Source organism: Gymnodraco acuticeps, unplaced genomic scaffold (assembly GCF_902827175.1).
Source record: "Gymnodraco acuticeps unplaced genomic scaffold, fGymAcu1.1, whole genome shotgun sequence".
Taxonomy (NCBI): domain Eukaryota; kingdom Metazoa; phylum Chordata; class Actinopteri; order Perciformes; family Bathydraconidae; genus Gymnodraco; species Gymnodraco acuticeps.
The window spans coordinates 9,506,450-9,521,185 of record NW_022990238.1 but is presented as its reverse complement, the minus strand read 5'-3'; the positions used below and the strand labels follow the sequence as shown (position 1 = coordinate 9,521,185).

Sequence of the window (14,736 nt, the reverse complement as noted above, 5' to 3'; positions counted from 1 at the left end):
ACGTGGGACAGCGGGACCCTCCCTCGTCCCGGGCAGCCTCCTCCTCCCGTTGCCAGGGAGAGGATGCGACAGGCTGGGTGCTGCTGAGGAGGTGAACCGCGGAGCAGGAGCCGGGGGGCATTCATGGCCTCACTGCACACGAGGATGAATGGGTGAATATATCTATGGTCCCCATCATCATGATTTAATTCCCCCCTGTTTCCATGGTAACCAAGTAAAACTGTTTATATGTTTGTCAATCCTTTTTTGTTTCATGTAGGCTAGCCTAACTTATTGTGACATAGCCTATAAGTCCATGTCTTTCTCTTCTGTTAAATGTACAATAAAGTCAAATTTCATGAAACCACACAACAGTTCTATGACTTATTTTCCTGGAATTGACGAAGGAAAGACTACATCATGTTTTTATTTCTAAAAACGGTGTGATGATTGAAAAGGATGTTAGATGTTCCTATAGTGTCACGGTAGAGCGAAGGAAGCAGGACCCAAATGCAGATTAACCTGATATACCTTTATTTCAAGGATAATGAAAAATAGAACTAGGACAGACAGAACACTCACCGGTGAACACAGTCAACAACGAAAGACAAACCGACAGAAAAACCAGAACTTAAATACACACAAGACTAATCACACAAACAAGACACAGGTGAGGAGGGAGGAGAAAACACAGGGGCCACAGGTGAACACAATCGGGTAATCAGACACACCAGGGAAACTAACGCAGACAGAAAACCAAAAACAGATCTAGACAAGACAAAACACCACAAAGACAGATCGTGACAGTACCCCCCAGGGGCGGAGCTTCCTACAGGCGATACAGGCGGTTGCCTAGAGCGCCACCCAGAGGGGGGCGCCAAAAATTGCACACAAAAAAAAAAACTTTTTTTTTTTTTTTTGTTGCTTGGCGTAGTTTTGGCGCCCCCCTCTATATCTGCAACCATTATTCTTACATAAAAAAAAATTCTAACATAAGGGGAAATAAGACAAAAATCTAAAACGGTCGGTCGGTCTAAGAGCCTCGGCTTTAGGTGTTCACAGTCAGAACATGCTAGAGCGCTGTGCATTGATGAGTATCGGTCAAGTGTTTCTAAATTGAGCGTTGAGGAAAGAAAGACTAACGTTAGAGAACTATGAAGAGGCAAAAGCCATCCGGGGCGCAGTATAAAAACAGAAGAAGAGAAACGTGCCAAGGTGAAATGTATGCAATTTTGATTGTATTGTCAACATTAGCGAATGGATCATGTAATCTTGCTAGTTAGCCAAGCCAAAGTTAGCTAGCCAGCATTTGTTATTGCCATTCAGTCGAAACTGTCATAAGGCTATTTTCGTTGTGTCATGAAATAGAAATATTAGTAATAATAACAATGTTAGTTTTGGTGTAGCGAGCTAGCCAGTGTGGTGGAATGTTAGTTAGTTGGTAACGTTAGCTAACGTTAAGTTTACCTCAGAAAGCACATTGACTATCCGAGTCAAACATTTGCCAAATTCAACCCTGTTATAATGTGCGCTAACGTTAGCTAACTAGCTCAGTGGTTCTCAACTCCAGTCCTGTTGAATGTTTTAGTTCCAACCCAGAACTAACACACCTGGTTCAACTGTTCTAATAACATAGGCATAGCTCTTGATTAGTTCAATCAGACCTGTCAGGCTGTCCAAATGCTTACTAACTAAATAATAGCTACATTTAACAAATGGAAATTATTCAATGTTGATAATACACATTTTGTTATATCATTTTAGATTCACTTTTAAAATATCTGGGACCACCTGCTGCATCAGTTGACAAGGAACAAAAGCGGCTGAAGTCAACAAAGAGGCACTTCTCATATGAGTCTCCTGATGAGACATTGAGGGATGCCTTGCAAAATCTCGAGGTAACCTTCCTTAATGTGGTGGTGGATGCTGCAGTGTCAGCACAAAAGGAGAGGTTTACCACTCTTAAACATGTGCAAGACAAGTTTGGCATTCTGTACTTCCCAGACCTGCCACACCAAGAGCTGATGAAGCAAGCAGAGGCAGTTGCACACACCTTAAGCCATGGAGGGAAATCGGATTTGTATGGGAAGGAGCTGGCTCAGGAGTTGGAAAATGTACCTGACTTGCCATCAAAGAGCATGACAACTCTTGAGTTGTTGAAATTCATACACACAAAGCAGCTCACCGAAATATATCCCAACTTGTGTATTGCTCTGCGGATCAGTGCAACGCTACCAGTAACAGTAGCTTCAGCCGAGAGGAGTTTTTCCAAATTAAAACTCTTGAAAACATACCTGAGGTCAACCATGGCTCAAGAACGCCTCAGTGGTCTGGCTGTAATCAGTATTAACCATGAGGTTGGTGGTCAGATTTCACATGATGATGTGATTGATGACTTTGCAGCGAGGAAGGCCAGAAGGATTGCACTGTAAATGGAAACCAGTAGGAGCTAATATGTAGGCTAACCTTGTGTGATGATAGTGAGTGGAATGTAAATAGTTCTTAATTTTTATTTATTTGTTTAGCATATTATATATTGATTATTTGACATGTGTAACATATTTTACATTTCTTCTTAATTTTCTTTTTTTGAAATTTGAACATTCTTTTATTGTTTGTTATTATTATTATTGTTTGTTACCTAAGTTGTTTGTTTTAATTCTTTAGTGTGCACTTTACATTTATTCTTAGCTCTTGTCCTTGCTTGTAATAAATAAAGGTGCAGTACTTTACTGTTAAGATGTTTTGATATTGCGGGGGGGGGGGGCGCAGTGGTGAAGCTCGCCTAGAGCACCAAATGTGCTAGGTCCGCCCCTGGTACCCCCCCTCAAGGGACGGATCCCAGACGTCCCAAAAAAAGAACACAAAAGTCCAAAACCTCAAGCAGGGTGGGTGGAGGGGGGTCCGGAGGAGGGACGTATCACTAGGCCACCAGGGTGGGTGGAGGGGGTCAGGAGGACGGGACTGAGCTGACCGCCCAGAGGCACAGCAGAGGACCAGGAAGGGATCTCGGGCGGACGGCCCGGGGGCAAGGCAGAGTTCAAAAAGGGGGATTCGGGCGGACGGCCCGGGGGCAAGGCAGAGTCTAAGGTGGGGGACTCGGGCGGCCGAGCATGAGGGCGAAGGCAGCGGCAGGAAGAGTCAGGAGGACGAGGGCAGCGGCAGGAAGAGTCAGGGGGCCGGGAACGCGGGCGAAGACCATGGCTCACAGAGGGCCGGGATCGAGGGCGAAGACCGCGGCTCTCAGGGGGCCGGGCTCGAGGGCGAAGACCACGGCTCACAGAGGGCCGGGATCGAGGGCGAAGACCGCGGCTCTCAGGGGGCCGGGCTCGAGGGCGAAGACCAGAGAGCTCCGGAGGCCGGGCAGGAAGGCGCTGACGGGCCAGCGCCGGAGGCCGGGCAGGACCCGGTGTCGACCGGAGAGGAACCGGAGCTGGTGGGACAGGCCTCGTATGGTGCCAGGTTGGGAATTGGGAGACAGGGAGCAAGCATGCCTGGAATCACATGCTTGAAGGAAGTCCAAAATCCAGTCAGGTAAAAACTCAACAAAACATGGTTTCTCTGCTGCCAACTGGAGCGCCTCTACCAGATCTGGGTCCATCTGTTTGTCGGTTCGTTCTGTCACGGTAGAGCGAAGGAAGCAGGACCCAAATGCAGATTAACCTGATATACCTTTATTTCAAGGATAATGAAAAATAGAACTAGGACAGACAGAACACTCACCGGTGAACACAGTCAACAACGAAAGACGAACCGACAAAGACAGACAGAAAAACCAGAACTTAAATACACACAAGACTAATCACACAAACAAGACACAGGTGAGGAGGGAGGAGAAAACACAGGGGCCACAGGTGAACACAATCGGGTAATCAGACACACCAGGGAAACTAACGACAGGGAACCACAGACAAAACACAACGCAGACAGAAAACCAAAAACAGATCTAGACGAGACAAAACACCACAAAGACAGATCGTGACATATAGAGGCCTTTCAAGGAATACTGTAGATGAATTACTTTAGAAAATCATAAAATAAATGTTAGGCTGTTGAGCATTGGCTGAGGTGAATACATGTGCCCCTCACTTGGAGCAAATTCAGAAACAAGACAAGTTTGTTGAGAAATAAAAAAGGCTTTTTTTGGCATAGGTCTACAATTGCAAAAAAACATTACAGCCCATAAGATAAACTCCACCCCTGAAAACCGTACACATGGCATTACTTCAATGAAATAAAAAATATTAGTAAAATGATTTATCATAGGCAGGTCACCTGAAAAAGTATATTGATAAATACTACAAACATCAGCATAAACATTTGAATCTGTAGATGTACTCTGACAACATTAAGTAATACACTATTTAAGTAAACATGAGCGGGTCTGTATGATGTGTGAATGTATTGTGTGAAAGATATTGCAGCAGACAATCAATTGGTTTTTATGAGGACCCATACAAAGATCAATCAAAGAATGAGGCTGCAGAGCTAAGTGTTGCTGTCTCAGCCCTGTGACCTGCAGGATTTGCTTCCTTGATAACGTTAAGTGTTCCAGCAGCCATCCTGCTAATGGAGGCACATTGTGCACTGATAGCCCACTCTGAATATTTCATCTGCCCCCCTTTGAGACAGGGATCAAGAGATAGTGGGGAAGAGATGGAGCGGAAAGCAGCAGGATGAGGGCAGCATCCATGCTAAATATGTGCTCGTTCTGACAAATTGGAGTTCTCCAACTCGAATCAGAAACCAGTTAAGACTGAGCCTTTCTTCTGTTAATCTGAATTCAAACATCACCACATGTGCCTTTTGGTGCCTTACATGGGATGAACATCTGATCACACAGTGCTGCTCAATTAATCAGCAGCGTTGAGTAACAAAAACTCCAGAAAGAGCTCTGAGAAGTCAGGCTGCTTCAGAAACTAAATGATTATTATGAGCTGTGGTCCAGATTTAAACAAGTGTTTAAATCCTTTACTGAGGTAGAACCATCGATGCCAAACTGTGAAAACACTGCATTAACCCTCCTGTTGTCTTCGGGTCAAATCTGACCGATTTACTTATTATAACTTTTTTGTTTTACATTCGATTGCATTAAGGCTTTATGATATCCTTCACAATTTGAACATATACAATTGCTGATCACTACTTTCATAGAATTTTGGATGATTTAGTCAACTTTGTAACACCCATGGTGTTCCCGGTCAAAAATGACCGCCATAAAGAAAAGGAATTAGTAACCATCCGGATCAGATACACACACACACACACACCACACACACACACACACACACACACACACACACACAGACACACACACACACACACACACACACACACACACACACACACACACACACACACACACACACACACACACACACACACACACACACACACACACATACTCTAGATGTGTGTCCCCCATGTGCCCAATCCCCCCATGTGAATCACACCTGGCACACACGAACACACAGAACAATTTGACACATTTCCCGCTCTTATGTGCCCATCCCCCCACATGGATCACACCTGGCACACGCAATACATGTTCAGTGTCTAGTCTTTGTGTGAGGGAATAATTCTCCTTTACTCCTAAGATATTTAACCTTATTGCCTGTTGACGTTTACGACCAAACCCTAGCTCTGTTATCTCTCTTAAGGAATGGGAGGCTCCAGCTGTCTTGATAAACCAGTTCAACTCTCGGTCACAAAATGGTTTACGGCTGTGGGAACGCTGGCTTTCTAAAGCTCCACAGATGTTTACGCCTCCCCCATTATGCTCATTAACTCTCTGTAAACTAGTTAAAAGGTATATTGAGAGATAGGCTGATCAGAATTGACATGACAACCCACCCGTGCAGTCAGAACCTTTTGCTGCTGTGACTTGTGATATGAATTCTCCGGCCGTTGACTTGTAATAAACTACCAGTGTTTGACATCAAAGCTCCAACTCTCCTTGTGTCTCTCTGAGTCCTGACTCTCCATTGCTGCAGAAGTTTCCCTTACACTTTGTATATTTTATTTACTGCAGTTTTTCATGTATACCAGTAGTGAAAGGGTGTTAAATGAAATTTGGTGATGATTAATGGTTTTTGTGTTAATGTAATGGCAGTTAAAACAGGACCGGTCAAATTTGACCACGAACAGCAAAGTAAGGGGGGGAAACGAAGACAATAGGAGGGTTAAGGAAAGGGCCTGCATTGAAAACCTTAACTAAGTTAAATAATAGGTATTAATATGAAAGTGTACTTCAAGTATCACGCTAATAAAGTAAGCACACATTGCAGTTATTTGCTAACGGTCAGCGTTTTCATTCTTCATAGACTGTTGGATGTTTAATCTACACAGCAATGCATCATATTCAATAAAACCATCATTTGTAACTTATAGCTATCATGTGAGAACCACCTACCAATCATTCAGTTTCCTGAGCTCTGAAAAACAGCCTTGTTTGAGCCTTGTGATGATGCATTTAGAACTAATCCAAAAGGGTTTTGAAATAGTGTATTTATAAGAAGTTTTCACAATTTATGAAGACATTTTTAATCCTCCAGTGATATCAAAAAACTGATATCATCACATTCAAAGAAACAAGATTTTACCTAGACAGCAAGGGATTGAAAACAAATATTTTGTAAAGCAGAGCTGTTAGCTATAGTTGAGTACAAAGTATAATCATTTAGTCACAAATGTAGTGCAGCAAAGTCCAAAAGCAAAACAACTCCACCCTGAATAAAATTAGGAATTAATGAGACGTAAGTCCTTATAAAGTCTAAACATATATAAAGTTATAAAGTTATATAAGTCTCTTATAGTCTGATGGTTTGACCTGATATGAGAGAGACATGAAGGAAGTCTTTTCCCTAAAATACATTTAAAAAAACAGAGACACTAAGGAAGATCACAACAGGACTTACCCAGATATTACAAAAACAAATCCAAACAGTGTACAGTCAAAGTAAATGCCAGTGAGCCAGAGACACACTACCCTCTACTGTGCAAATAGCTGCATCACACTTACAACAGGCTATTTGCAACTATCAAGTCAGCCAGGAGAAGGGCAAATATAACTCTGACCACTTTTGGAAATAGATTGCTTTCTTTCTTCTGCCATTGTGTCAGGCGTAGTGTTATTAAGAGTGGAGAATATGCCTTCTAAAAAGTTAAGAAAGCATTAAATGTGTTGATAATCACATTCTTTGGAAGAGTTTTTTTGATAGAAACTACTTCACAGTGTATTATTGTACTAAATACTAGTGATGTTACGTATTGCGCCGAGGCTTCGGAGCGTGTGTCGAGTAATCCCCGAAGCTTTTTGTGAAGCATGTATCGAGGCTTGTATCGTTTTGGGCCAGTGACGTCATCGATGACAAACGAAGCCTCGCTGCCTGTCGATACCACGTGACGTGGTCGGAACATGTCATAAGTATAAATAGATGCAAGCATAAATAAATGTAGGAATAAAAACATCAATAAATACAGGAATACATATCGTGCAGTGTTTCAGTGAGCTTTAGTGTGTGTGCTGTGGCTCAGCTGGAAAGCAGTTAACTCATGACCGCAGGGTCCCTGGTTCAACGACTGAACAATACGTATTTTTTGTTGTTTATAAAAGCTACAGCTATGAGATAATGTAGCCTAGTTAATAAATGTATTCTTTGATATGGTTTAGCCTTTCTCAGGCTACAACATGGTTAAGTTTATGAATATTATTAAGGAATACAAATCCCTCTTTGCAATGTTTACCAGCCTCCTTAGGCTTTTCAATCACAATCATTAAACTGGAATAAATACAATATTGTTAACATGAAAATATGATTTTATGTTCGTTGTTTAGAGTTATTATAAGGCTTTACTCAATGGGAACTCGGTATGAGATGATGGAGCACACTGTTGAGATGTCCAACCTGCCTGTTTTACATTGTTCAAATGAAGCCCATGATGAAGCCTCATGAGATGAACCCTTTTGCGAACAAATTGGCTGGAAAGCTTCAAAGCTTCATAAGGCTTCATCTCGCCATCACTAATACAGTGCGAGTCTCTTTAAACACTGATAGGCAACACATTAGTGGCGTTAAAAAGTTGGTGCATGTGTTGGCTTGCCCGTGTTTTACGTTTGTTTGCACACAGCTGAGCTGCGCAGGGCAATCAAGTAAATTAGTTTCAGCTTCACTTCTTGAGCCGAGCCAAGTGCTAAATCATTGAACACATGCTGGTGACCAGGCGCTGCAAATTAACCAATTAGCTCTCCCTATAAGACAGGGTGATGAAAGTGGCAACCTTTCCATTACATTTCATCTTAGGAAAAGTGATCACATATCGAAGAAAATGAATGGTGTACCCAACGGGAAAGCTGTCGTCAGTCCGCCGCTTCAGCTGTTCAACTGCGAGCAAGCTCACGATGCCTGTGGAGCGTCGTTCATCAGAAAGTGGAGACTGATGGAGCACCAGATGGTGCACACTGGAACGGTGAGTTAAATGTTCAGAATTTCTAAAGTAATACATCAATGTAACTTTTAAAATGCATTTTGCCAAACAAACATGACGTTGTTCCGTCACACAGCGCCCGTGTCTCTGCACAATTGCTGGCTGTGGTCATCGTTTCACGAGAAAGTCCCACTTGAGCCGCCACATGCTTCAGCACAGAGGGGTGAAGAAATTCCAGTAAGTCACATAATGTCACTGTCCTGTTTCTCCTCACAACCAAATCCCACGTCCTCATTCTTTAATTTCCCTTTTGGCAGATGCAAATTTGCGAGCTGCACGCAGAGTTTCTTCCACACAGGCAATCTGAAAAGACATGTTCACTACGCCCACGGAGACAAAGACACGTATTTCAAGGTTTGTCTTGGTAAACGAATGTTCCCACAAGATGGCGCCAAAGGGTCGTATTCAAACAGCGTCCCCTTAAATGTACTGCTTGACGTTCAATAGCCAGTTCAAGTCCTTTGTGTCATTTTAATATTTTTCTCCTACAGTGTAACCAGCAAAACTGCTCATTGACATTCAAAAAACGCAGGCTGTTTAAACTGCACTTAAAGGAGCATGGATTGCCTTCTAACTCAAAGTAAGTCTGTCAAAAAAGATTAGCTTACATGTCAGAGTAGAAGACTACGATGTTCTGTAATTTAAAATCAGACCGTTTTGTCCTATGAGTTAATTAAATGCATGTTAAATAATATGCACTTGCAATTTATATAATAAGATCCTTAATACCTGGCATGCAGGTTCTAGCAGAGATAAATTAGTGGGTGAAGTTGATTTTTAATTCATTTGTAATTCTTCCTGTCCTTGGTGGGTTACTTAGGTGTTCGGAGGCTGGATGTGCTGCCATGTTTGACTCCCATATTGAACGCAAAGCCCATGAGAAGAGGCACGCAGGTTGGTCTATTTCATAGCAGGTGTCCTTTAATCTTCTAACCCTGTGAAATTCTTTAATTAAAAAGGGGGTTGTGGCTTCATTTGCATGTAACCTTTTTGTGCATCCAAGCGTATTATTTTAAGACTCATAACATGTATGCCAGTTCCTCAAATGGATCCAGAAGGGAGCCAACTGGGGCCGATCCTTTAATTTCCCCACTCACTGGCCTTGTTGTTTGGTCCCTGCAGGTTACAGCTGCCCTCATGATAACTGCCAGGTGTTAGAACACACGTGGAGCAAACTTCAGAAGCACCTGCGTGCCAAACACCAGGGTAAATATGCTCTAAATGTTCTAAAGTAATTTGTACCAACATTTTGTTTTGTTTCTCACACTTTGAAAATGTGTTGTAGCCACGTTCATATGCCAAGTGTGTAAGAAGGAGTTAAAGAAAGCAGAAGCTCTGCGGAAGCACAAACGGATCCACGCTTCCCATAAGCCTGTGCTGGTTTGTCCCAAGGAGGCCTGCCAAGCCTACTTCTCTACGACCTTTAACCTGCAGCACCACATCCACAAGGTGCACCTCAAGCTCTTCAAATACAGATGCTCCTTCCCTGACTGCCCACGCACGTTTGCCATGAGGGTAGGTAACCCTGTATCCTGTAAGGAGATTTATCATTTTCTTTGTAATTAATGGCTTTTCTGGCACTGTTTAGGTAAGAATTGTTAATTTCTGGTTGTAAAGAAAATGCCGAATTAAGTGTTAATAACATGGATGAATTACATAATTTATATTCGTTAAATGTGTTTTCTTGTATTATTACATAGGAGAGTGTGACCAGACACCTGCTTCGCCACGACCCAGACGCCACTACACTGAAGGCAAGTCTGCAGATGTGATCTAAAGCACCACACATTAGTGAGCTCTAGAGCTAACTGGGAATATTGAATTGGGTTTTCTCTTTGAAACCTGTTTATCTGACTCCTCTGTGCTTCTGGCCAACTGAAGCTTTAGAAAGTAAGGGGATATGTGAATATTGGGGGGATGTATATGGTAAATTCGGCCTTGGATTTACATGATCTTGTGTCCAAGCATACCAAATACTATTTAATCCAAATGTGACATTGCACCGCAAGAACAGCCATTTTTTTTCAAAATCGTTCTCATAAATTGCTTAATTTCTCAACAGAAACATCGAAGGCCTAAGAAGTCCTGGATGAAGCGTCTGGACGGACACCATCTGCCCCTTGTGGAGGAAGACCTGCGTAATCTCTTTGCTCTGCGCATGAGGATCTCCAGACGTGCCAAAGTGGAAACCAACCTCCATGGCCTCTTCAATGAACGCAAGATCCGTCATTATGTTGACCCTGAAGTCAACCTGCGCAACTTGTTTGGTATCAAACGGCCTTATGTTTTCGAAGAGAAGCCTGAGGTCGAACCACTAAAAGTATGAATGATAATCCCTCCCAATAGCAGCAAAGTTTGAATATCTGTTATTGGACTGATTTTTCTTTATTTTTGAGAAAATTGGGTCTCTTTGGTTTAGTTGTATTTAATGTAGATGACATACATTCAAATATTTGTATTTCAAAGTAATTATTTGAATATGACTTGACACATTGATTGTCAAGCTTTGGTGAATTTCAAAGATTGAATTCTAGTTCTTGGAGACAAAGGGTACTCTTGAAATGTTTAATTTGTAATATAACAGGTAAATAATACCCAATAAAATGAGTTACATTTTGATCAAAGTTTAAATGGCGTTTTATCTTTTTTGGCTCATCAGGTATCATCTTCCAGACCTAAGATGCTCAGTCTCATTTTGTTGCAATGTAAAGAGTATTTAATTGTTGCCAATATTTAAACAGTCATTTTCTTCCAGAGCATCTATATGTTATGCTTGCCTTGGCTTCACATATTGGTTGATATTTTCTGAACATTTTGGATCTCATGAAGTATGGACAAAAGGAAAGGACTTTGAGTAAGAGCTGAGTCACTGAAAGTATGTCACTTTGGGGGTGGAGGAGACCTTTGAACACACAGTCGATGAGTAGCAGCTGTCCAATCTTTTAAAGGTTAAGCTTTTAAATTTTGATATGGTCCTTACCAACATTTACATAAGATGGTGCTTGTGTGTAGTTTAAATGCTTTTAGTTACTTTGATTAGTCTAAAGTGCTTTCTAGGTTTTCATTACAACTGTTTTTATAATTTTTCCAATGTATATGATGGATTTCTGTTTCGTGTTGGAAATGTATTTAGATCATTTACAAAGTAAAAGTAGCAAAACATATTTACAAGTAAAAGTATTTCATTCAAAACTACCAAATAGTTATCAGCAAAATTGTGAAGAATAAAGTAACTACAATCCAAAATATCAGAGCAGCATTATATATATTATACCATTTTAAATATTGCTTTACTTGAAGCACCTTATTGTTTGTCAGAAGATGCTCTAATTCTGTAATTTTTTGTAAAATGTGCTAAATATGCAGTTAATTAACGTTAGACTTACATTTGGGTACAAATCTAGAATTTCCTCTAGCGTAGAATCAAAAATAGGTATACTTAAAACACGTAAAGAAGGCCCACCACTTGACTCATGCCCACTAAATGTAGCAGACTCCATTACTCTCCACCCCTGTTGTCAAAGAACCAATGACAGCGAAACCTGGCGTTTCATTCCCAGGTGAACTATAGGCCTACCAATTTTCTTTTACCACAAAATAATGGACATGGACAGCTAAACTACGGAGCCCCCTAGGGGACATGGAGAAGAAAAATGATTTGCGAGATATCGCACAACCTTTGAGAGATCTTGCAAAACCTTTGGGTGGGCTTTAGGGGGCTCAGTACTAAACATACCTGACGGAGAATCTCCATCTTATAACTGGCCGCTGCAGTTTCTACACAGATTAGACAAAACAGAAATAAATGCTAGCAGAACTTTGAGCTACTATAGCAGCGTCAACATGGGAAGACGTATCAACAAATTCGAGCAGTACAACTCAGTATTTGGAATTAGACTGTATTTGGATAGTATGTTTTACGCATAGACTGTATACAATTTGTTTTAAGCGGCAACCCACCTCTCTTCTTTGTTCTTCGAATTACCGGCACGTTCCGAAGGGGTTAAAACAACCGTAGAAGAAGAAAACACGAGTGTCCTTCCTAGTATTTTCTTTATGTTTTGTAAAGCCTAAATATAACATCTTTATGAATTAATGGAATTACTAGCTTGAGCTTTCCTGCAATATTTGCATAATGTGTTTTTATTTAAAATAAATAATCAATCAATCAATGTTTATTTATATAGCCCAATATCACATTTATGTTACATTTGTCTCAGACTTCGTGTTTGTACAGAATATCAGTATGACAATACGACACCCTCTGTCTATAGACCCTCACATCGTACAAGGAAAAACTTCCGGAGAAAACCCACAGTTTAAAGGGAAAAATGGGAGAAACCCAGTGGCGAACCGTGTCTATCACAACTGGACCTTCTGCAGACACACACCACATTTGGCAAAAGTGCACCCCATTCAGACGGAGGAATGCACCGGGTTCGACTGTCTCTCTAGTAGCTCTGTAGCCCCCCCATCCACGAGTAACTTTTCCACATCAGGTGTTATGTATGCTAGCAGCACCACACAGAGTTAACTCAATTTTACAAACATGGGTTAATGATTAGAGATAACAGAGTTACTCTTTATTTTGTTAAAGTTTCAGCTATTCTGTTTACAGTTCTGTCATCAGATTATTTAATACGATTTGTTAAAACATTGTTGTTTCTTTTGATGTGAAATATTATTTATTTAATTTAAATAAAAAGCAATGTTAATTTTGTAAACAATTTGTTAAGTTAATTTAATAATATACGTATTTTTGAATCAAGTATTCATCTTTATTGTCCTCATTGTTAGTTTCCACATGCCTAAAACAACCTCAAGCTAAATCTAAAAGTTGATGGCTAAATAAGAGCGTTTGAGAAATTGTGCAAGGCATACAGTAATAGTCCGAATAGTCGATTAATCGTTTCATTAATCGATAGATTAATCGATTATCAAATTAGTCGTTTGTTGCAGCCCTATTGTAGTTATCCATGTATAAATAAAACGTGTTATTCAGCAACCCTTGCAATTTTGGATTTTATTTTTGGTTGGTAGACCTCAGTGAGCTGGTCATTTCAAAAGTAGCTCACCAGCCAAAAAAGTGTGGGCACCCCTGATCTAGATCCTCTGCCTCGAGCCAGTTAACTAGCGGGCCTTCTAGAGTACCCTGGAACCGAGGGGAACTCTGAAAGAATACGCCCATTGGCTACAAATCAATATATGATTGGTTGATCAAACTGTCAGTCCAAACGTACGCTCTCATTCAGTGCAACGGCCAGGGCATTCTATCAAGGATGTAGAATACCTTGGTTGAAGGATATTCTACCCAGAGACCCAGAACAAGATCTGATTGGGTTGCTTTCTTTTCTAACACAAAACCACTGAAATGCGTAGTGCATGGTCCGAGAAGGACAAACAAATCAACGTAACACTGTAATATTACAGATCATCAACACAGATATGATTCTCATTTATTCATTTTATATACATTTTATTTATATAATTAAATCGATTTTTTGTTTGTTTTATCTGAGTGTTCCAGGGTATTCTGAAGGCCCTGACGGTTCGCCACTGGAGAAACCTCAGGGAGAGCAACAGAGGAGGGATCCCTCTCCCAGGACGGACAGACGTGCAATAGATGCCGTGTGTAAATTGAAAAGATAATACATTTGCAACATAGGATTCCTTTAGAATTCAGGGATATTGAGCTCAGCCCACATTTTAAAACGTTTGTTACAACCATAGACTGTATAGGTTACAACATGCACTAGGTGTGGCATGTATGGCTATACTATTTTAATGATTCCTTCTGGTGTGGTTGTGGTTGTAACATAGGGTTGTAAGTTAACCACCTGAGATTTCAGGAAGGTCTTATGTGAAGAAAAGTCGCAGAAGTGAAAATAGCAAAAATTGTCCCGGAGTACAGATTTTATTAACAGGATGTTGTGGTATGTGACCAGTTACATAAAGATGTCACACACTGTTGAAAACTGTAACCAGATATTTTTACTTTTTTAATATTTCCTTTAAAATTGATGATTCAAACTCCCAAATAGTTTATAATAAAAGTAATGTTCTTGTTTTAATTATTGATTAATCTAATAATCCTTAATATTTGCATCTAGAACACAAGATTAAACAAGAATAAACAAAAGAAGATTATACTTCACATTTTGCTTTAGTTTGGTTAGGGCTATAGGTTAGGGTAAATAATTATATTTATGGACGCCTTGGTGTTTTAATATAGATTTTGTTTAACAACTTATCCTGGTGTTTGCTTACATT

At 40.7% G+C, this 14,736-nt stretch overlaps 1 protein-coding gene across 1 annotated transcript; it reads left to right on the top strand.

The window, feature by feature from the left end:
* Positions 1-8,181: 8,181 nt before the first annotated feature.
* Positions 8,182-11,085, top strand: si:dkey-208k4.2 (uncharacterized protein LOC570186 homolog). The gene is made up of 9 exons (XM_034220283.1): positions 8,182-8,448; positions 8,543-8,643; positions 8,724-8,820; positions 8,958-9,046; positions 9,287-9,360; positions 9,589-9,672; positions 9,752-9,981; positions 10,167-10,220; positions 10,529-11,085. The coding sequence occupies exons 1-9, from the start codon at positions 8,308-8,310 to the stop codon at positions 10,790-10,792; spliced, it is 1,134 nt and encodes a 377-aa protein (XP_034076174.1). The 5' UTR covers positions 8,182-8,307; the 3' UTR covers positions 10,793-11,085.
* Positions 11,086-14,736: the final 3,651 nt, after the last annotated feature.